Raw genomic sequence first — 24,275 nt, 5'->3', positions numbered from 1 at the left:
ATAAGTTGTCTATTTCTTACAATAATAACAATAATGTAAGCGAGTTTCACGGAACATTTCACATTCAGAATTTGCGTAAGACAAGTTAGAGCTTCATGCAATAGTGTTAAATTCGGCCTGCCGAACTATTTCCTTTTTTTTGTGAACTATTGCAAATCGTGAACGAACTTTGATGGTGAATGAACTTTGATGGCTCGACATTTTTGACAGCTTTAGTCTCGTTCAACCAATCAGATTACTTGAACCATTCTAGTAGGGATTCTGATTGGCTTATTTTAGCCTGCTTTATGAGAGTATACAACATGTTGACGACACTGTTGTTCGCACTGGAAATAAAGCTTGATTTGAATATTGAAAGCAATGCGTGGGGAGGTTAACGGATTCTTCATTATAAAACAAATAGAAGAGCCATGACTGTACTCTGCTCTATTGTTAGGGACTTGGAAAGCGGCTAGAGCACTCACGAAGTGGATAAAAAAGCTAGACTACATCTCGTGTTTCCCCCTACACTTCTTTCGTGCTCAATCCGCTTCCGCTGTGCCTTGGAACAGAACAGAGCACAAAGGAGGCTCGTCTATTTGTTGATTAAAATGTTTATTCACACCTGTCATATAAACAGACTTGCTTTCGCACGTTCAAATTTATAGCATTTTTCATTCCTTTTAATTTTTTTTTTTTTGGTGTTAAAGATATATATGGGAAAAGTTCCAAGAAGAAAACTTTTGGCAAATCATTTCACGTTGTGTGACGTGTCGGGACTTCTTTATTGACTGTATAATCATTTTGACTGACAGTCTTCACTCTCACTTACCCAATTGAATGGAAAACACCAAACCCAGTGGTTATTTGATTTCTTTTTATTCAAGGAGTTAATGAAACTGTGGAATTGTTTTGATTCCAACATAGTCAAGAATACAAAAGGCTTAGATCTGTCAAAATTGGCTCGCAGGGTTAGGAATTTACTTACCCCAAGGGAAGTCAATGAATGATACTACTAAAAATCATCATAACAATTAGTATCTCTAGATTTATCTTCTCCTCTTTTATTTTTGTTTTCTTTTTCATCGTTCGTTCGATTCGTTTTGATTAATGCTTCAGAGTTATTTTCTTTTAAAATTCCACAAAACAAGAGGCCTGGTGATTAGCATTTTTTTATGCACAAGTGATGTTTGAATAAAATAGTGAAGAGGAACAGTTAAGAAACCTATTGTCCGCCCAGTTTTGATTAATAATGAATGACGATAACTGTAAAACTTCGCAGTTTTGGCTCTACAAGAACCTAAAAGCGCTAGAGATGGGAAATTGACGATTCCTGCTTTTGTCTAACTTTACTAAAAATATTTTTAAAAAGTAAACTGCCGTGATAGTGGATTAGAAACTTCCTTTTTTGACATATTACATGAAGATGGCCCGCCTGATGCTCTCTTTCATATTTCTTCTTTCTTTGTTTGGAGGCTGGTTCTACACCTTAACAGTTGCAAACCATGGTAAGTTAACTTTGACATTCTTTTGTGTGGGTTGGATGAAAATGTAGACTATGGCAACTCCTAAAGTAATAAAAGTCTGGAGTTCAAGAAAAGCAAGGGCCCGAAACTTGAGTGCAAAGAAATTTGCTATTTTATCAATAAATTTTTTCAACTAATTGAAAATGATGAAGAAGGAAACTACGATTGTACAAAGCACCGACAAATTTAGAAACTTTCTAAACGAGTTGCAACAAAATCGATCGTGTGCGGGAACTTCATTCGGGGTATTTTGGTTTTAACTTTTGGCAACGTTTTCTAAGTTTTAAATTTTTACAAAATTTATTCAGATCAATTTCATCATTAAAAAATCATAAATACGCAATAAAAGCTATTTTTCGGTAGGGAAAGAAATATTTTTACTGTTTGTTGTTAACTAGAAAATTTAGTTTCCAGAGAAACACTATCACATGAAGCTTTTGTCTCAACACAAATTCTGAACGTGAAATGTTCAGTGAAACCCGGCAGAATTGTGGCTCATAAAAACGCGCAAGTTTTTTTTTTTACATGACAAGAAGGACAAAACAGGAACAAGAAGATTAATCGGGATGATTAATAATTCTGATGGCAATGAATAAGAGACACTCAGACCTTTGTAACTCAAGGAGAAAAAAACCAAAGGGGGGAATTTAATTTAGTCTCTAAAGCAATTAGACTAGAAAAAATACTCATTATGTTAGCTATAGCAAACGCAGTGAGTATGAAAACTCTGAGAAGCACTTCATATCGTCGTAGCGTTTAACTACAGGTGATTCAAGACTGTTTGACTTTAGTTCTGTCTCCATGTACTAAAATAACCGAGTATTCATTCAAATTATTTTATAACGGAAGAAACAAATGTATCTCTAAAAATACGGAACATAAGGAAAAAAGTCTCGATTATTATAATTTTTACATGGAAACATCTTCATTTACGCTGAGTCTTCAACCTTCAAGAGAACGAAGTCATCATCAAGCGGATATGAGAGTTCTTTATTTCCGTTACCGTATAAATTTTACATGGAAACACCTTCATTTACACAGTTGAGCCTTCAACTTTTAAGAGAACGAAGTCATCATTAAGCGGGTTTGAGAAATCTTTATTTCCGTTACCCTACACCTAAGCAATGTCTCTGCTTGTTAAAACTCCAGGAAACTGTTTTAAACAATCTGAAAATTGAAAATTTGAAAATGTTAAAAATGGATTTAGTCCACAGCGAAAAATTGAATATAGCAAACAAAAACTTCATCAATTTTATTGTAGAGACGTGTGTCTCAGTATTTTGTCTCCAGGATGGTATTGCGAAAACTTAGACGCACTTTATTGACATGCTATTACTACTTAGCGTGGGTAAGGAAACAAAAAAAACTCCTGTAGCGTTTATAAACAAAGAATTGCCTAACTAACTCAGCATACAATTTCTCTTTTGAAAATAACTAACCAGATCTAGAAAGCCAAAAACACAAGATGTGCGGAATTTAAATAGAGATCTTCTGAAGAAAGAAAAAAAAAATGTCGTCCACACCAGGTTACAATTAATTTCAACAAAACAGTTTCTCTCTTGCTACGAAAACACTTTCTGTGGCAGGAATTTTACGTCAGTATTTCACGTAAGTCCACGCGATTCCATCACAAGAATTGCAAGAATCTAATCAAGTTAATTTTTTTTGCAGAGACTCTTATGTTTTTCATAGAGAAAAAACCCAACTCATAACATTTCCTAGTAATGTCGATGGAAAAACATATTGATTATTTATGATTTTCGATTAGTTTTAAGCAGACACCTGGTCATGTTTTTCGATCCTAAGAAACTAAAAGTGGGTGAAACATCCTAATGTCGCTGTCGTCCTTAATTTTTATCATCTTAATCATCTTCGTGCTCTTAGAACATTAAGAAAACCAATAAAAAATTAATTTTTCACCCTCTTTACGATGGCCTCTCTTGAAGCAGAGGGACCTTTCTTACATGAAATCTAAGCAATAGCTTGCGAATAGGACATTTCAAACATTTCTTGAGCTGTGTTAGCCTGTGAAGGAAATTAAGTAGGGAAACAAAGTTTTTATAGTCGATGTGAATTAATCCTTTATTATTCCCTGTATGTCTGTATATAACAAATAAGTTTTGAACAATGGTTCATTAATAATTTATTCAGTGCGAGTGCCACAGGAGCAGTTTTGTTTAGTAAGCTGAAAAGTGAGAGATGAATGATCCATAAGAATAAAATTAGCAAATCGACAGTGGTTTAGCGTGGTCTCTACGACAACGATATTCGTCATCACAAAATGTTATGGATTCTTTGGATGCGTGACATTTTGCGTGACACGTTGACGCTGCAGCGCTGTCTGAACTCTTATCAACAACGGCGAAGTGGCCAATCAGATTGCGAAATTACTGCCAATTGTGGTAAAATTCAGTATCTAATATTCCTGTGAACTTATCTTTTTCTCTAAGGGCTAACCTCTTTTCATTCGGGTATGTTTGAATTTGGAAACATTGTTAATATTAAGAAATGGGAATTATTCGTGCTTGTTTTTTTCTCATCTTTCAAGCCTCTCATATGCACTTTAGCTCGAGTCGGTAAATTGACGAGAGCCATATTTTTCACAAGAAGTTTTATTCAGCAAATAAAAGCTGTTCTCTCTCGCTGTTTAAACTTGGTTTGAAAAAGAAAATGCAAAGAAAGGTTCAAATGGGGAAAGAATGCCTTTCATGTATGTATCATCTTTTCAAGTCTAGTTGAGGAGGATTACGATAAACGAGGTATGAGCTCATAAGTAGCGCAAAAGGAGATGATTTTCTAAAATTCCATCTATCTTGACATTATTATTTACATTTATTGTTTTGGTTTTCAACTTGGGATAAAGCTTCAGAGATCGTCAAAATAAGCACATTTAGGGGCATAACATTATATATTATTCGCTATGATCGATTGCAAAAATTCAAATTTTGACAATTTAATAACTAATTAAAGTACGTGGGGAAATATTTACAGAAAGAAAGAGACCACTTCGGGGGACTAACATATTTTTTAAAGCATTGTGATGAATGGAAGTATACTAATGATAAAAATTCTTAAATTAAATGCAAAAACCTCGCTCAGCTTAGCTTGTGGAAAGCTATCTTTTTCCACTTTTTTTTTTTTTTCTGTACCCTACCACTCAAATTCATTTTTGTTCGAAACATTCTACTTATAAAATTTGTGGTGAAAACAATAGCAATGATAAAAGTTTTAAATCAGAAAAAAAGTTTGTTTATCTAAGGTTCTGCGGTCTTCTCCTTTATTATTTTTTTTCTGAGCCACATCAGCTGGGATTCGTTTTTCTCCGAAAGTATTTTACATTTTGAAACTTTTAATCCATCGAAAAACGCATGAAAATGGAAACGAAATAAAACATTACAACCAATTTTTTTTTTTTACCTTAAAAAAAAGATAACCTTCGGTGCTTATATGGCGGAATTGTCAGAATTTTATTTTGCTGGTGTTAAAGGAAAAAGAATATCGCAGAAGGGTTATGAAATAAATAGCCTGGCTAACAAGCGGTTCAATATATGTCGACCGAACACTAACCATGGGAAGACGATGCGATTAACAATCCAATTTTTGGGCAGGTGGATCTCAAAATCCGAATGGAAAGAGGTTTTAGCCCGTGAATTGGTGTCCGTGAAAATCGTCAAATCCCTAAGAACTCACGGTTTTCTCAAAATAATGGTTCTATTCAAGTTACTCAATTATATTCTATTCTGTTCGTGTGTTTTATGAGATTTTCTTCGCCCGCCTACGTGAAACGTTCTGCAGGCCTAAAAAAGCTATCCTCTAATGTCTGATTGATAGATAGCTGTCGGCGTCTCAAGTTCTTGCAACAGAGAGACGGATATGCATTGTTGGGCCACGTCTTTAAAAACATTTCATTACCAGTCGGAATGCATCTATATAGTCACTGCAGAAATTGGTGTACTATGGAAGACAGATGTAAATCGATCAACATGGGACCCTCAGGAGAAAAAGACAAAGTTTTATGTCAATTGAGTGACTCGGACCACTTACAACACCTAAATGATCTGAAATCGATGGCTGGCTTTATGTATAGGGGTACGGAGGTAAGAGTTTTATTTATACTTAATTTTTTGTTTTTGAGTTTGCTGCTTTTCGTAAGCCTTGTGTACCGTTTGATAGAGTTTCCTCGCTCCTCTGTGAGTCCTCGGCAACTCAGATGAGGCAAATTTCATTTCAAAACCTTTCAAAATGAGTCTAAAAACACCTGAATCGGTTAAAAAGGAAAAACGATATATTAATTGAAAAAATAAAGTTCTTATAGGAAGCGCGTTCTGATTGGCTGAGACAGCATGTTTTATCAGTGTATCAAGAATGGAGAACGACTCATTCCCCCCCCCCCCTCACTTCTTTTGTTCTTTAGCTGCTTACTCCGTACTTTGCAACACAACAGAGCAAAGTCGAGGCTTCTTTATTTGTTGCACAAAATATGAAAAAGTGTAAGTATGCCCTGTAGAGATGAAAACTATAAATCGCTCGCAATAAAATAAAGCTTAGTATCTTTTCCCATCAGAACAAGTGTTGTTTCAACGTGTGCTACAACCATGCAACTTGCCTGGTTGGATTTACGAACAAGGGATACAAGTGTTTGTGTCCACCTGGTTACACGGGAGAACACTGTGAAAAAGGCAAGAGTTATTTTGCACGTGCGCTCTAATAATCATGTTAGCTACTACAATTATTCGTCTCTTTTGCATTCATATTACCATGGTCTCGTATGCCTCGACATGTCTTCCGATGACTTACGAGTCATTTATTATCCAACTGTGCTTCTTAGAGTAGAAATAAGGCCCATGACGAGTACAAATGTCTCGCGGTATTTGTACTTCACACAACCGCTTAGGCAGGTTTTCTCACATCGCGCAAGTAACGAATTGGACTGAAGTTACAAACAAAACTGGCGGAAAAGTTAAATTTTTTTTTTCTGACGACGAAGAGTCGGAATGGCTGGCGAATATTGATCCAAATTTATTAGATAAAGCGAAGGAAGAAAAACAGTTAGACGACATTGAAATTTCATCATTTATTAAAGAAAATAGAAACAGCAACAAGACAACGCGCTGATTCCGCACCGCTTTGCACTCCCCGTAAGTAGATATCCGCGAAATTCGCCCGCACTGGAAACACAGTTTGATGCGTTGGATAATAAATCTCTTATTAAACATTTTGCTGCGTAGTATCTCTGAATATTTTTACTTGTTGTTTGTATTTTGGCGCCCTACGAGCTCGTCAAAATACAGCTTAACTCGTAAAAATACTCAGCGATACTACACAATAAAACGTCTATTAACATAAATGTAACACACTTTGCATCCGTTCCCCCTGAGAACCATGTGATCTTTTTAAAGCCCCCCCCCCCCCCCTCCGCCAGATAGAAAATGACTGGTCCCCAAACATTATTCTACGTGCTGTCGAATGTCACAGGTCATCCAACCAGAAAATACCTGTTAAGGGAAAGAACTTGTTTCTACAGATGTAGACGAGTGTACCACCAATACCCCAAACTGTGACGTCAATGCTGAGCGCAGCAATACCGAAGGTTCTTTTAACTGCAGCTGCAAGGTTGGGTTTAATGGCGATGGCAAGAAATGCACAGGTAACTATGAAATCTGTTCATCGACATTGTTCCAAGCATCGAAATCAGTTTGATATATTTGCCTAAACTTGACGAGCGTATCAAGAACATCAACAATTTTTATAAGAAAGCTTTGAATAGTAATTTGAGGGATCAGATGGCTGCTAATTTTGTCATTTATCACGCTTTGCATCCGTCGCGGTATCCATTTCTTTAAGCGTTTCGTGTCTAGAGTGCTACTTCCTGTCGTCAAACGAATTAGGAGTCGTGGACGACAAATTGTGTCTTTGTTGTTTTGGTTGCATTACATTATTTGTGTTTGGAGTTTAGTCAAGTTTACAATTAATGTTTTTTCAGCACAGTTCTATTTTTATTCTGCAATCATTGTTAGCATCACGACACGCACGTCTAGGGCCCTCTTTCGCCTTAGAGGGCTTGTATCCTTTCTTGATGACGCGTCTGTTAATTAATTTGATTTCAGACTGTTTACTTTTGGATTAGTTGTATACGTGATATTTCAGTCTTGTAAAAAGTCGCATATCACAGGTTAAACAATACGACTAATTCTTGAATATGCGTTCATCATTTGTCATTATTTATTTTCAACGGAAAGCATTTGCTTCTTCAGATGTAAGCGAATGTGCCACCGATACCCACAACTTTGGTGTCCATGCTCACTGCAACAATATCGAAGATTCCTTCAACTGCAGCTGCAAAGAAGGGTTTAATGGCGATGGCAAGAACTGCGCAGGAGATAATGACATTCGTCCATCTAGAGTTTACCCAGCATTGAAAACAAGAGATTCATAGCTCTTTTTTTTGTTTGTATTTGCCTAAACATGAGGAGAGCCTCTCTTTTGCTCTCAAAACATCTTGCGTGTATCCATATTGCGATACTTTGCAATAACACAGACGAATCCTAGTCATTAAATGCAAAACCGAGTTCAGCTGCAGTAAATATGAAAATGTTCCGCCTTTTCATTGAAGAAAGTCCATCCATTATTGAGTTATTTTAAAAAAAAATTAACTAATGAATAACTCGATGCCAGCGTTAAGAGTGGTAGGTCGCTCATACCAATCAGATTGCTGCTTTTTTCATGCATCACAAACCAGTCATATTGCTGCACTATGGTAGGTATCACCTACCAATCTGATTGCCTCATTCATCATTTATCACAAACCAATAAGATTGCCACTTTAGGTATTTATCACGTTCCAATTAAATCATAGTATTAGGGCATTCTTCCACCAATCAGAATGCTGTTTCTAATGCCAATCATTAGGGTTCCATTGTACGTTGTAATGGAATCAACCCAACACTGACACACGCCAAGAATAACATTTTTACTCGTTGTATGCATTTTGACTCGCCCGAAGGGCTCGTCATAATACGGCACAACTCGTAAAAATACTAAGCGATACTACACAACCAAAAGTTTATCAAGATATATGTATCACTCTTTGTATCTATTTTCCCTGAAAACCATGTGATCCTCCCAAACTCCTCTTCCCCCATCCGATAGAAAATGACTGTTCCCCAGACATCATTCCACGCGTTGCACTTTCAGTGAGCTTTTAGTCCTGTCGAGTATCACGGGTCATCTAATCAGAACATGCATGCAAAAGCTTATACCAATTTTTTTTTTTAATTGCATTATTAACGGAAAGGATTTGTTTCTACAGATGTAGACGAGTGTACCACCGATGCGCACAACTGTGATACCAATGCTGAGTGCAACAATACCGAAGGTTCCTTTAACTGCACCTGCAAGGCTGGGTTTGATGGCGATGGCAAAAAATGCACAGGTAACGACGAAATCTGTCCACTTAAATTGTTCCAAGCATCAAAATCAGTTTGTTAATTTTGCCTAAATTTGACGAGCGTATAGGAACATGAACGATTTTCATAAGAAAGCTGTGTATAGTAATGTAGAGGGATCAGTCAGCTGCTAATGTGTCATTAATCATGCTTTGCATCGATTGCAGTGTTCATTTCATTACGCGTTTCATATCTAGAGTACGAGTCGTGGAAGACAAATTGTGTTGGCTCAGTTTTGGCTACATTATACTATTTGTGTTTGGAGTTTAGTCAAGTTTACAATGTTTTTAAGCACAGTTCTATTTTCATTCTGCAATCATTGTAAGCATCACGTCACGCACGTCTCGCGTTCTCTTTTGCCTTAGAAGACTTGTGTCCTTTCTTGATGATGTATCTGTTAATTTGATTTCAGACTGTTTATTTTTGGATTGGTTGTTTATGTAGATTAAATGATAAAAATTATTTGACGCGGGCGCTTTCAGTGATATTTTGAGTATTGTAAAAAGTCGCCTCTCACAGGTTAAACGATCAGAATAACTCTTGAATATGCTTTTATCATTTGTTATTATTTCTTTTCAACGGAAGCATTTGTTTCTTCAGATGTAAACGAATGTGCCACCGATACCCACAACTGTGGTGTCCATTCTCACTGTAATAATACCGAAGGTTCCTTCAACTGCAGCTGCAAAGAAGGGTTTAATGGCGATGGCAAGAACTGTACAGGTAACTATGACATTCAACCATCTTCAAAAACCATCATCATTTGAATTTGTTTAATTTAGAGTTTATTTGCATTTACACACGACCCCACAAGCTGTTCAGCTTTAAACATTATCGTGTCTAAATAAAGGTGTTATTATTATTATTACTATTATAATTATTACCATCCAAAGTTAATCGAAAACAATAGATTCATAAACCTTGTTTGTTTGTATTTACCTTAACATGACGATAACTTCTCGAGTGTTCTCCAAACATCTTGCGTGTATCAATATCATCCAAATGCGGAAAAATGCAACTCGTAAAAATACTCAGCGATTCTACACAACAAGACCTTTATTAAGATAAATGTATCACACTTTGTATCCGTTCCCCCTGAAAACCATGTGATCATCCTCTGTAGAAAATGACTGGTCCTCAAACATCATTTTACGTGGTGTTCTTTCAGGGAACTTTCAGTGTTGTCGAGTATCTCAGGTCATCCAATCAGAACATACCTGCAAAAGCCTGTATCCAATTTTTAGTTCTTAAAAAAAAATTTCTATTTTAGCGTATAGAGGGGTGTGTTTTTTGTATATCTCTAAGCAGTGTGATTGGCGTATTTTTTAGTGGTGTATCTCAAAACAATGTGATTAGCGCTTTTTTTTTGTGTATCACAAACCAATCAGGTTATAGTATTTTGTATGTTGCACTAATCAGAGCGTTCGTGCTAATTTGGGGTTTTACAGATCTTTAAATTTCAGCGAATCAATGCGTGACTCGGAGAGAGCGGTTCGCGTCTTCGTTGTATGACTATGGAGGAGACTAAGTGAAACATGAGAAAAAACATTGAATCAAGTATTGCTTGAGATGTTGATGGGAACAACTTCAGAATACCCGGCCACTTTTGGCCGGTATGAATGGATTGCTCCAACAGTCCCGATATCAAAAAATGATATTAAAAGAAAGGACGTGTAACCATTGGTTCTGCATTCCAGCTTTCTCGAAGTCGAAGAATGACGAAATTATAGGGCCGTTAAACTAGTGCTCCCGTATTCCCGCGCTCCCGAAGTCGAAGAATGATTAAAAGAGAGGGCAGTTGAACTAGTGCTTCCCTAATTGCGCGCCTTCGAAGTGGAAGAATAATTGAAAGAAAGGGACAGTTTAACTATTGTTGACGCAGTCCCATGCTTACTTTATTTCGTTTTCTCGACTGAGGGATAATTTATTGCTATATAGGAGTTAATCAGCGATTCCATTTTGAATTTCGGGTAAAGAACTAGGTAAGAATGACATGCACAAGAATTGTGAGCTCATCTACTCAGTGTAACAGTTCATGTCCTCTGTGAGACCTTTTTCGCTATGATCTGTTGGGATTAGAAAGGTCGTCAGGAAATTTTCTTCTACCATTTTCAAGTCAAAATGTGCATGTTTTTGTGTACCACTCACAACGCACGTATCGTCAGCTAAAGGCCTAACACGAATTTAGCACGAGAGTGAGTTGTTGGTAAGGGCTAGGTTTCCTGACTCAGGTAAAACTAGCGAAATCATTTGCATAAATCATATTTGATTGATTATCTTGTTTTTTCCCTGTGGTTCCTCTTTCTGCAAAGGTTGAAAACATCACCAAGTTATACTTACTTTCTACTTCGACTGGCGTCTTAAATATCCGTTTCTTTTCTCTCTACAATTACGTGTTTACTTTTTACTCACCAGTATGGACTAGACTTCCTGAGATAAAATGCCATTTTCCATGAAAAACAACGTAGCTTTTATGACATATTTCTACCTCAATGAAAAATATTCCACAAGGAACAAAATGGTACAGTGAGTCACTTTTCCATGCAAGTTTCACGTGCTTAGACGTTTTCTACCAATACAACGTACCTTTAGCTACCTTGGACTTTACCCCAAACGATGAATCATGTCTGAATAGCGACATGGATACGAGAAGCGCTTCAGAAGCATACTAAGCCCTTCAGTTCGGTCACACGTTGTTCTTTGTGGACAGCGTATAGTGTCTGGTAGTTGAAGGACATTTGCCAATAACGCTATGTCCTATTTTCGCAATCTGAACTCCGCTAAACACTCTGATTCATCCATCTGGTCGAAATCAAACTTAGGGTAGGAGCTGTAAGGGAATTCTGGATTCTTGGAACTGTAACTTTCGTAAAAGGTCAAAAATTCTTCGACACTGATAATTTTACTATCGCACAAAAAAAGAAGCAGGTTTCTCATCTCACTGAAGGATGACATGCTCTCATACAGCTTATCTTCAAAGCGAACAGAGTTTGCTACCCACGTCGCCGCCGCAATCCTCGTCTAGCTGCTTAACGTTTATATTTTGGCGGGAACGACGTTGTTCTCTTCCCAGGCTCTTTCGGTCGCTAAAGATGCCGTTGCCTCTAAAATGACCGGTGCTTAAGTTCCGTAATGTTTTCTCTGCAACGCAAATTATGTCGGTGACAATCTTCGCTCAGGGGATTGCCTCCTTGTAGAGATCTAGAGACCCAGAGTTAGGATAGATAGATTCCCCGCTTTCTTTACCAATGAACTTTTCCCCATAAGGGGTAACCCTTGAGGGTTTATTTATGATAACTTTTTGAATGTAATGAAGTTGTAGTGCATGCCGTTGAAATATGACTCATTCAAGTGCCCCTGAGATGAGAATTGACCATTTTATTTTGGCCTAAATTGTTTACACAATGTTGAATTGGGTCAAGTTAAGACCCTTTTTGCCATTGAAGAATCAAAACAAACCTTCGATGACCAATTTTTACCGCTTCAAAGTCGTCCGAAAATCGTCCGCCATTGCTGAAAACATGTTCCAGCCGAGCCCGCAAAAACGTCATCATGACGTCAAAGGCTCAACAAACTGATGCTTTGCTTTGTCACAACTCTCTTTGTTCGCTGCACAGAGAATCACACATATTACTTTTTTGAGAACTGTTTCGTTGTCAGTCGGGAAATGTTGACTTTTTCAGACGATGAATTGTCCCAGAAATCATCTGAAGCTTCTGTGGATAGTTTTGCGCCAACAAACGATAAAATTTTGCCATGCGAATAAAGATAAACACAGCACGGCGCGAACTCCCCATATGGCTTTTGTGGTCACATCACTTTATCGCCTTCAAACTGTATTTTTGCTTGTCGTAAGAGATTTTCCTTTTTTGTAAGAAATGATCGGGTGATTAGTAAAATAGTTTTCGGCAATGGCTAATTGTGTATCCGAAGGCGGATATTGGGAGTTTGTGAAAGCCATTTCTAAGCCATCAATGTGTCTTCCCCGATGCATTTGGTCAGTGATCTCATTAACCCTTTCCTGAAGTGAACTCTCTTGTTGAGTTGCACTTTGGCCTCTGTTGTTTTTTCTGTCTTATTCATGATGACTATTGTTGTGATGCTTAATCGGTGAGGTTTGAAGCAAAGTCTGTTTCAACTCTTTTAGAACCCTGACCTCATTGCGTTACAAAGTATATTTTGGCTTAGATGCAGTCCGCAAGTAGCGTTATGATAATTTTCCAAGTAGCCATGAAGGGCGATGGAAGACTGAACCGGTGGCATTCAGTTTGATATGAAATAGAAGTAGTTCTTTGTTTTGTCCGTGAAAGGTGTAATGGAGGCACATTCGTCTTGCGAATAAATCTCGCAAAAGTTGGCCTGATTTTAATTCGTTTGTCGCGGGCGTTGTGATGAATTTGAGACCCTTTGATAGCACCCTGACTTGGCTGTCAGATGGTTGATAAATTGAAAGGTTTTTACAGAAATTTTAATTTTCTCGGTTGCTTGGCTGCAAGCCTACATTTTAAAGTGTTTTTACGCTCTGTGTCTTAAGCTGTTTGTTCTGCTTTCGCTGATATTAAAGCCAGCTTTTTTTAGAATCAGAGCACACAATGATATTTTTCATCTCTTTTGTATAAAAGTGAGCTCTTTGAGGTCAGAAATTTCAATCCTCAATTGGGCTATTTTATCATTCAATGTTCACCGAGTACTTTCCTTAGTGTAAGGTATTCTTCCTGAGTGTTGTTAAAGGTGGATATTGATCAGGTCATATGTAAAGGTGACAAAATCCGTGGAGGTTCGTAGACTTCGCTTTCCGACGTCGAGATCGCACTGAGGACGGTTTTTCTCGTCCCTTCTCTTCTTGAACGGAAGGCATTGAACCCGCCATAATTCTTCGCCTAGATCCTTCAAAGTACACAGATCTCTCGAAACAGTCCTCCGAGAAGTGTTCGGAGTAGATCACAAATATTTCTGTAGGATTGAAGTTTACTCGACGAGGTCGCACAAATCGCATCCGTTTTTCCCGCTCTGATCTTTTGGCAAGGCTCTGATGCAGAGAAATACCTGCAGCGTGGTCTGTACGATTACTTCAGCTTTGTATTACGCATCGATGCCCAGTCATTTTTGTTTAGTTTTCGTAAGAATAGAGTAAAGCACTCTGTTATGACTGCTTGACATTTTGCCATGTGAAATTTTCGCGTTGAGCCTTTGACGTCACTTCCTCTGAGTCCTGTGATCAACATCCGGAACGTGATCAAATAATGGCGGACGCGAACTCGTGAATTTAACGGCCCCAAATTAGATATTTGTGGTGCTCGGTCTAAACTGATATTTGGCAGAGTAGGTGAAGGAGACACCTTAAACACGAAAATGGAAAAAAAATGATGTACGAAAATTTTGATCTCAGGGGCACTTTAAGGGTTATTCATCACATCACACACAGCGCCCGTGGGCAAGATGAAGCAAATCCTGCGTTCTGATTGGCTACTCGAGCAGGCAAGATGGGCCCATCTTGCCCCCTCAGGATTGCCCGCATTGATCCCGCGCATAAAAAAAAAAAAACAAAAAAAAATAGAATAAGAACTACTTTCGTAACTCTTGGAAAATTTCGGCGACGGAAAGGCAAAAAGCGGCAGAAGATAGTCAAAAGAAAGAAAATAGAAACGGCTCTCGTGAGTTTGTTGTGCAACAAACACTGTTGGCTTTCTTTCCCAGCTCTGGAGGGAAAAAGGTCATTCTTAACTCGTAATAAAGCGAAATCTTTTGCAATATAATAAATCCTTTATTAACCAACCTTGTCCGGTCAAGATGGCTGGATATTAGCCTTGTTCTTTTTTCACAATTTTATGCACTTCGACATCGTCTCGGTCCATAAAAATGCAAAGAAAGAACTCGGCCAATATCCAGCCGTTTTGACCTCGCGCTTGGTCAGTAACGTATATTTAAATTATTCACACATGAGAAATTGCTCAAATATTATCAGTGGTATTTATATCATTGTTATATTGTGTACATACTGCACTGTAATTCAGCTCTGCCTAAAAAAGAGTTGATTAAACATATCTATCTGTCTATCTATCTATCTATCTATCTATCTATCTATCTATCCATTTCTCTTTCTCTTTTTTTCTTCAACCTACTTACCAGTATGTTAATATCGTGTCAAGCAATAGCTTAGAAATTCAACCTTGCTTTACCACAAGAAGAAAGACCCGATCAAACTGAAAGTTTGTCAAAAGATAAGAATTCAACTGTTCTATTAACTTACTAAACTAAAATCTCACAGGGATCGATAATTCTTTTTTTCGAAATTTGATGACATCACGTGAAAACCAAGAATTAAATCCCCTGGTTCAATAGCCCCGGACGCTAAATCAAAATTTTACGATTTGCTCACTCTCGACTTTTTTCATGCAGAATGGCTGGATATCAACAGTTACTCGTCAGCACTGAAGCGGAAAATGTGAATTAATGCAATAGCGCATGGAAAAGCCCAAAAGGAAGGGGAGAGAGGGCTTAAACTAGCCCAGCAGCATTGATAAATCTCGCTTTCCCGATTTACAGAAGCAATCAGTTAAAAATCCAAGAGTGGCTTTTTAAGAGGATGGGTTTATCTATAATTCAAACTTAAGAAGGGAAAGTTCAAAGAGGTATAAAGACTTCCGTAACCTTTGGACTGAAATGAGGAAAGAACGGAGAGTTTTAGTCGAAGGCCTATTTCAAAAGCGATCTATTTTAGCAAACAAGACCAACACAACATTTCAACCACAATCAGATGCGATGCTTGATAATTTTTCGGGAAAAATATTTCATGACGACCCGGTACACGTCCATTGAGAGACAAAGAATTGAATAAATGATCAAAAAAAATAACTTGAACATTAAATAACTTAATAACTACAATAACGGCGAGTAGTTTTAAGTATCGATCTACAGGATTTTAACTGTTCCATGTATTTTTTGTAGATGTAAGTTTACCTTTAATGAAAGTAAAAAGCTAAAACAATTATGGTTATAACGATGTAGATAACTTAACTCTTCCCTTTCAGCTTTCAAGGCCGCTTTTACAAACCTCAACACCAGTGGAAGAATTGGTCCAACAACGCTGGGCAGTCACTACACAGGACAGGATCATGACGGGCAAGTCACACTGTCCAGCGGAGTTCAACAGTGGACTGTGCCGTACACTGGTGACTACAGAATAAAAGCAATAGCAGCTGCAGGAGGGTACGATAGACGCACTAACATTACTCAGTACCGAGGAAGAGGAGCAAAAATGATTGGAACGTTCCGCTTAAACAAGGGTGAAGTCATTCAAATACTTGTTGGTCAAGAAGGAGGAATAAACAAGCGCTATGACTCTTCTGGAGGTGGTGGAGGAACGTTTGTGGTGAGAGGAGCCAACACACCTTTGATAATAGCTGGAGGCGGAGGAGGGGTAGATAGAGCTCAGTCAAGACATGAAGGATGTGACGCCAGCACAAACACAACAGGGAATCCTGGATACAAATCATGGTCAGGGGGTAGCAATGGACATGGTGCACACACTGCTGATGGTGGATGGTCAGGTAAGGGTATATCGGGATGATTCCTTACATCTCAGCTGTTCATTTAATGTTACATCATAATCATATTATAACGCGCGCTCTAAGTGGCTTATAATTTAATGGATGGCTGATAGAGATGGCTCAGACTGACTTCATTGTTGGCGAAAATCTCCCATCGAGTTTACCCGCGAAGTTTCAAAACTTTCACGACTGTTTTCCCTCTAACCTTTTGGAGCTCTATTTGAAAAGAAGATATGCTAACATGATAATCGTTTCTAAGAACATTGAGCATCATGTAACTCTTCAAAGCGACGGAATTAGTTCTGGAGTCGACGATACTTTATATGCCAAACGCGATGCGTGAATGTGGCTGAAAACAAAACTGAGCTTTTTTACTTCGACCGAGGCTTCGCGACGTTGGGGTGAATGTTATTCTGAAGAGCTGCTGCATGTATGTCCCAAAAGTGTTGTTCAATAGATGATTTTCCTTTGAAATCGTACAATTTTTAAGATTTTCAACACAATGCGACGTAATTTCTGATCGTCAATTCTAGTAACCAACAATTCAAGGAGGTAAATCTATCACACGGGACTCGTAAATTTAGGAAATTTCCTCTTGGTTTTCTGAACGGTCGGTATTATTTTTAGTGTTGTATTGATAACTCCGAACGCTCCCGGCTGCACTTCGAGCAACTCCTCTCTTGTGCTCTCCAAACTTTTCGCGTGCACCATAACTCGAAATATGCGTCGGCGTCACATAAATCTTTAATAAATCTCGGATAAAATATGAATATCCCGAGATAAAAAAAAAAAAAAAACATGTGCGGTGCGCTAAAATATACTTAAGTGAAAGTAGAACTTGCTGCGTATTTATAAAAGATCATGTCTAAAAATTAAACTATGTAGTTTTAATCTATAAACAATCAACAACATCTAGGTTACTTCTCACATAAACAGCAATTCCGCCTTTTTCCCTCAAAACCACTCTTGACCAGCTCCTGTCCCGTCTGAATATGTTTTAGATCTGTATGCTGACAATAGATTCAGGTTTATCTGGCTCAAGGTGTATTTCGGAGGCGACGCAAACATCAATATCGTTCTTCTTTAAATGATCTTGAGTGTACAGCCGCTCTAAACCGGTTCTTTCTTTTAGTTGGGCTACAAGTGTTCGTAAATAAAAATTTTGAAATAGCAAACTCGCATTTCGGGCTTTGCTGACTTGTCGATGAGGTCGATTGTCTGGTGTTTAAAATAAGGCAGCAGTCTCGCTGTAAATGCTTAGCCGGAGTGTTTGGATGTCTCTGAGTGATGACAACTGGTATCCGATAAGCTTTCGTGCTTTCAGAAATTAATGTGTCGTTATCCTCCTCAGTTTCTTGATATTTTAAGAATGCCGTGTAGTTTCAGAAAATATAACGTGTCGTAATTTGGTCGGCAAGCTCGAGCTCGTGATCGAGGGTCGTCTGGGAGGATCTCAATGGGGGGGAGAAGGTGATGTTGACGGTTTACGGTTAAATTTTAAGTCATTTGACGGTTGATGATTAATTTTTTGGAATGTTGTTTATCAAACGAACTAAACAAACGAATTTGGCTGTAAATTTTCATAATGACGCGTTTGTAAAGAACTGTTAATTCATGACACCTTTTATTGATAAATGACTAACAATTTACGACACCGACCCAAACCGGGCGGAGTATAAAGCGTGAGCTTTTCTTTATAAAACCGCTTCACTAAGGCTTTAAAGTTATGTAAAGAGCTCGCTCGCTTAATGTTGCTCGGTAAATCGTTCCATAATTTAATTGTGCGAGGAAAGAAAGAGTTTGTAAAAGACCGCTGAGTATGAGTAAGTAAACTGCGGTTGTTTGCAGGATGATGACGTCGGGTTGCATATGTATGGTTACCAGGAAGCAGAAGATGGTCAAAACTAGCGTTGATAGGACCTGACCTAATTTTGTATAAAATGACAAGATCATGGACTTCTCTTCTGAATCAAAGCGGCAGTAGGCTAAGAGGTTTCAGTCTTGCAGTGTAGCTGGTTTTCCTATCTGGGTGGTTTAGTATAAATTTAGTAGCCCGTCGTTGTATATTTTCGATTAGCCTACGACGCTTTGCTGTGTAAGGAGACCGTACAGAGGATACGTACTCGACGATTGGGCGAACTAACGCAGTGTACATCATTTTCCTAGTTCATACGTTAACAATGCCTCTACCGCATACACGCTTTACAAGACCAAGAACTTTGTTACACTTGGCACATATCTCTTCGATGTGCCACGTTTATGATTGTGGGTAGTAACAGTCACGCCTAAATCCTTGGTGTCAGGAGGCGAGTCCAAGGTCTGGCCGTCTAAAAAGGTATGTGTGCTTCTCTCTTTGGCGCGTGGTTCTCTTTGACATGTGTAGAACTTTACATTTGTTTGTGCTGAAAGACATACCGTTGTCGTCACACCAAGTTTTGGAGTTGTCCAAGTCAGCTTGCAGCAGGGAGGCACATCTATTGGAAACAATAGTGCGATATAGCTTGCTATCGTCCGCAAAGAGGCCAAGTTTACTTCCGTGAGTAATGGAGCACGACATGTCATTAATGAAGACCAGTAATAAAAGCGGATCCAGGATGGAGCCCTGGGGTACTCCTGATGTGACCGGGAGCCAGTCTGAGGATATGCCGTCAACAACAACTCGTTGGTATCTGTCAGAAAGATAGTTTGAGAGCCACAACAAAACTGGACCGGATATACCACGGAGCTGAAGCTTCGAGAGGAGTAGCCTGTGTGGAACCTTATCAAATGCCTTTGACAGGTCAAAATGGATTACGTCCACTTCATGGCCATTGGCTAGTTTTTCTAAAATATCGTGATACACCTCAAGTAGTTGCGTTTCTGTGGATTTTTCGTGGCTGGAAGCCATGCTGGAGTTGGTGAGGAAAAGACGATAAATGAGGGTAGCAGTGATTAAACACGCATCGTTCCATAACTTTGGAGACAATGCATAAAAGAGAAATTGGCGTGTAATTCTCCGTTAGGGTAGGATCGCCCTTTTTAAAGACGGGTGCAATGTTCGCGCGCTTCCAATTTGCTGGAAAAGAGCCCGCAGACAGCGACATATTAAAGAGCCTGTATAATGAAGGGGCAATTTCAGTAGCAGTATGTTTTAGGAGTGAACCGTGGATGTCATCTGGTCCACCGGCCTTACTTGGATCAATATTCGACAAAGCCTCCATCACTTCAGCAACTGTAAGCATAACATTTTCTGGAATGTCGTTTAGAAAAAGAACTAAACGCGAATTTGGCTGTACATTTTCATGATGACGCGTTTGTAAAGAACTGTTCATTTATGACACCTTTTATTGATAACTTACCAACGTTTTACGACACCGGAAGTGTTTCCAAACCGGAAGTCAGCTCTGTCGCTAGCCAGGTTTACTTGCGAATAGAAGTTTAAGGACTTACATAAATGTATTTTTGGGATTATCAAAAATTTTATTCATAAAAAATGGAACTTGATCCCAATTAAGGCAATCGTATGATTCTTATTTAAGGATATCTGAGACATTTTACGGCTAATATTGGCTTGCTTATTTGACGGTTGACGGAAAAATATTGCGATTTTGACAGTTGACGGTTAATATTTTTGCCATTTGACGGTTGACGGTTAACCCAACTGAGATCCTCGTAGATGTCATATTTACTGTAAAGACGAGTCAAGGTAACGATACCGATGTTGGCGGGAGAACAGAAATTATTTGGCTCGAGGTCGTGACGTACGGACCGAATGTAGCACGTTGCGTGCCTCGGGACCGAGAGCCAAACATTTTCCTGTCCAGCCCGATCAAACTTGATTAACAAGCATCTTATCATATGACCACTTCGAAAATTTGTTTTCAACTCCAAATAAGATTTGGTTTCAAATAGGACACGGTGCAAGAGCGCACGCTGAACAATCATAATAAAGATCCTGGAGGAAAAAAATTTCCTTTTTTTTTGTGTCAGAACAAGAAACTCACCGTTCATTAACTCTGCAATAAAGCATTTTGGTAACGCGGTAAATCAACTCATAGTATCTTGGACAGGGGAAGTAAGAGAAAACAGTTTATACAACTAGGTATTACAGGTGCTATATATAAATATTAAACCTCATGGATAGCGGCTCAATTAAAATGCGTTATGTAAGGTTTGGCCGAACTGATATGGGTTTACTGAAGCGTTTTATAATACTAGTAAAAAATTCCAAAATTCGAATGGGTTAGCATCCCATTTAAATATAGCTTCGCTTCTGTTTACGAAAATCTTAAAATATATTCATTGTATTTCAGGTGGTGGTGGTGGCGGGTTTTACTCCAGTGGAAGAAGTGGAAGGAATTTTAATGGAACCAAAGGAACTGGTGGAGAAGGTGGTAAGGGATTTATTCAGAGAGGGGTGGGTGGAAGAGCCAGGTATAACGATGTCGATGGTGGGTTTGGTGGAGGTGGTGGAGCTAATGGAGGAAGATCAGGAGGAGGAGGAGGAGGAGGAGGAGGAGGAGGAGGAGGAGGATACTCTGGGGGAAGCAGTGGAAATAATCGTTTTGACACCTGTGGTGGTGGGGGAGGCTCTTACAACGATGGAAACAACCAGGACAATGAATGTTGTTACAACAACGCTGGTCATGGTCAAGTGACTATTACGTTCCTGGAGTAAAAAAAAAAGGTTTATCTAACATGATAATGGCACTTAGTATTGAGCTTTCAGTGTTTGGCATTCTAATCGACTGATAGAACTCAGTTAAAGTGCCGAATAAAGTGTAACTGTTTAACTTTTTAACCTTCTGTGAAACCCAAAAGTCACGCATCTTATTTTTCATTTGGTTTACTTTTCGCCATCATTTCTTTCGGTCATCTATTACATTAACTGAGCTCGGTGCTTTTTTTATGGTTGAAAAGTACAAATAGGGTTCTAAAACTTGAGATAATGAAGAAATATTTTTTTCAGAAGTCGAGTTTCACTCGTTATACTTTTTCACCAGGGTCTTAAGGAAAGGTCACAATATCGCACAGACCAATTATCACACTGTACAACCTAAAGCGATGAGAAATAATTCCAGATGATTATATCTCCTGGAAGCCTAGGATTAAGTTTTGTCTGTTCTTTCAAATCAATCCTTTGATACGAATCTTCAGTGACCTTCTTTTACCGATTTTCAGTGAGATCAGTGAAGATTTTAAGATCAAACAGTAAAGACACCTATTACAATGTAACAGTCTGGAATCGGTATGGCTTTTCGAACGTAGCACTAATCTTAACATTGAAAACGTGTTGTCAAATGATGAAGACTAGCATGAGGGGATAATGACACGCACGATTTTGTCAAAGTTAAGATCCCTCCCGAGCCCTTTGAGGAAGGAAATCATTTGCAAATTGGTATAACAACCGGAAAACCCAATGAGTTGCTACGGCAACTTGTAAATTTTCGTGTGAAATTGTAAATTATGGACCAGAATTAAGTAGGAAGTATTCACAAGTACTTCATTTAACGACAGTTGTTTAAAAGTATTGCTAGTGTCGTAAAAAAAGTTCTTTTAATGTGTGAGGTATACATAATTTTTTGAATAACGGAATAATATTCCCTATCTCTCTGTAATAATAATTTATATCATACGCTTTGACACTCTGTTCTGAATTTAAGAAAAACATACTATGTATTTCGTAGAAGTACTTGTTATAAACAGAAATATGTCGTTTCCATCGGCGAAAAAGGTGTCTGTTTGACCTAAAACCTTTCCGTTGAATACTGAACTGTTTTAGCCACCTATCAAGCAATTGCAAAAAAGACCACGGGCTCTTACAGGGAGCTAGTAACATTTGGAAAAGAAACATTTTCTTAGAAAGATGTTGAAATAGAAGATAAGTGTCAAAAGGGTTTTATGAAATGGCAGCAGTGTCTGTGGTGGCCGGGGACATTACTTACATTTACTATTAAGAAATATATTGTTAAATAAACAAACGTGAGTTTAAACTTTCATTCAAAGCTGTTGCTAATAGTTAATACTGGAAACTTAGTGCAAAGCTATTAATAAAAAAAGAAGTTGTAGTATATCGTTTGTGAACTTCATAATCTTGTAATGGAAATATTTCAAATTTCCTTACAACTGCGGGCAAATAACGTGACATTTTAGATTTAAAAACACGAGAAAAGAAGAATAATAGCAAAGGGACAAACGAAGAGTCAAGGGTCAAGATGACATTCCCACAGGTTGTGGAAAAGTAAGTCGCCACCATCGACAACAGTCCTTCTCAAGACTACACTCACCCGGACGATGACATGATACTTTCACATGTTACCCCCGAGTTCAAGCCATTTACTGAAGAAACAAACCTTGAAAAAATGACAGATTTAAGGGGATGGGGGGAGGGGTGGAGGAAGGGGGTACCCTATATTTCGAGACACCTCGCTAAGTTACAACTCATCCCTTCCTTCCTACCACCAAACCTTGTCTGTGAGAAAAAAGGGTGGGGGAGGGGGAGAGGGCGTCTAGAACAAAAACATACATTTGTGATGACAATGTCGAAAAGGAATATGACTTGCACGTGTGCGAGACAGACACTTTACCCTGTGAGAACCTAAGCCAATGACAATATAACTAATATTTGTAACTAATATTTGTAATGTAATATTTGTAATGTAATATTTGTAATGTAATATTTGTAATGTAATATTTGTAATGTAATATTTGTAATGTAATATTTGTAATGTAATATTTGTAATGTAATATTTGTAATGTAATATTTGTAATGTAATGTTTGTAATGTAATATTTGTAATGTAATATTTGTAATGTTGGTGTTATATCAAGGAAAAAAAAAGTGTATGCAGGTCTGATTATGGAGTTCCAGATCATGAAAGTGAGTTACCATGAAAGTAAGCTTTCATAGTTTATGGCTGACTCATTTATCGGAAGCGTTTAATCAAAGTTGGGCATACCATAAATTCCCAAGGATAGCCGGCTGCTATGAAGATACAAGAAAAGGAGGGGAATTGGAAAGTAAAAATACGACCCCTTATGTTTTCCGAAAAATATGCTGAAAAATTTGGGTAATATTTATAATTGTGATACAGGTTAGATACGACGAGCACTATCATTGGTTAAAAGGGCGTGCTTTATCAGAGTTTATAGTTCAGCACTAAATTTTCTCCGATTCTTATTGGTTTAAATTGATCACGTGACGCGAGAGTATCCATCCGTGGAGAGACACTATAAGCCCTTATAGTTCACCTCTAAATTTTGTCCGGTTCTTATTGGTTTAAATCGATCACGTGACGCGATAGTGTTCATCCATGGAGAGACACTATCAGCCCATAGTGCCCGCTCGCGGAAAATTCCCGGATGGATAGTGCTCGTCCGCGGAAAATACCTGGATTGGTAGTAGTCATCCGTGGAAAGTTTTGAATAGTTTGACGGCCGCGAAGTTTGGCAGATCGGAAAAACAGTAACTTTTGAATTCTGACAGGTTTAACGTATTATCTAGCCAATGTGCGGTTGCGAGGTATTAAAATTTTTGACAGGCTGTAAGCGTGAAAAAATATGTGATTGACCTGCATTTAGTGGGTTTTGACTGTTTTTCAACAGGTGCGCGGAACAATATAGACAATAGAGCGTTTATGTCTCGGAAGTATCGGTCTGATAGTTGCCCCATGGAAATTTGATGTTCTTAAAACTAGCATATTTGCCCTCGAAGCTTCACTTCTCAGGCAAACATTTGTTTTAAGAACATCAGATTTTCGCGGGGCAACTACCAGCCAATAGTTCCTCGACAGAAAT

General features: G+C 38.2%; 1 protein-coding gene across 1 annotated transcript; it reads left to right on the top strand.

Annotated features, from left to right (window-relative positions):
• Positions 1 to 1,405: 1,405 nt before the first annotated feature.
• LOC148737133 (uncharacterized) lies at positions 1,406 to 22,544 on the top strand. The gene is made up of 8 exons (XM_088749266.1): positions 1,406 to 1,487; positions 5,337 to 5,602; positions 6,070 to 6,184; positions 7,030 to 7,167; positions 8,821 to 8,937; positions 9,551 to 9,673; positions 15,982 to 16,500; positions 20,793 to 22,544. The coding sequence occupies exons 1-8, from the start codon at positions 1,406 to 1,408 to the stop codon at positions 21,155 to 21,157; spliced, it is 1,725 nt and encodes a 574-aa protein (XP_088605392.1). The 3' UTR covers positions 21,158 to 22,544.
• The last annotated feature ends 1,731 nt before the right edge of the window (positions 22,545 to 24,275 follow it).

This window comes from Stylophora pistillata, chromosome 2 (assembly GCF_964205215.1).
Source record: "Stylophora pistillata chromosome 2, jaStyPist1.2, whole genome shotgun sequence".
Classification (NCBI taxonomy): domain Eukaryota; kingdom Metazoa; phylum Cnidaria; class Anthozoa; order Scleractinia; family Pocilloporidae; genus Stylophora; species Stylophora pistillata.
The sequence above is the reverse complement of the archived record's forward strand: the minus strand, read 5'-3'. Positions and strand labels throughout refer to the sequence as shown.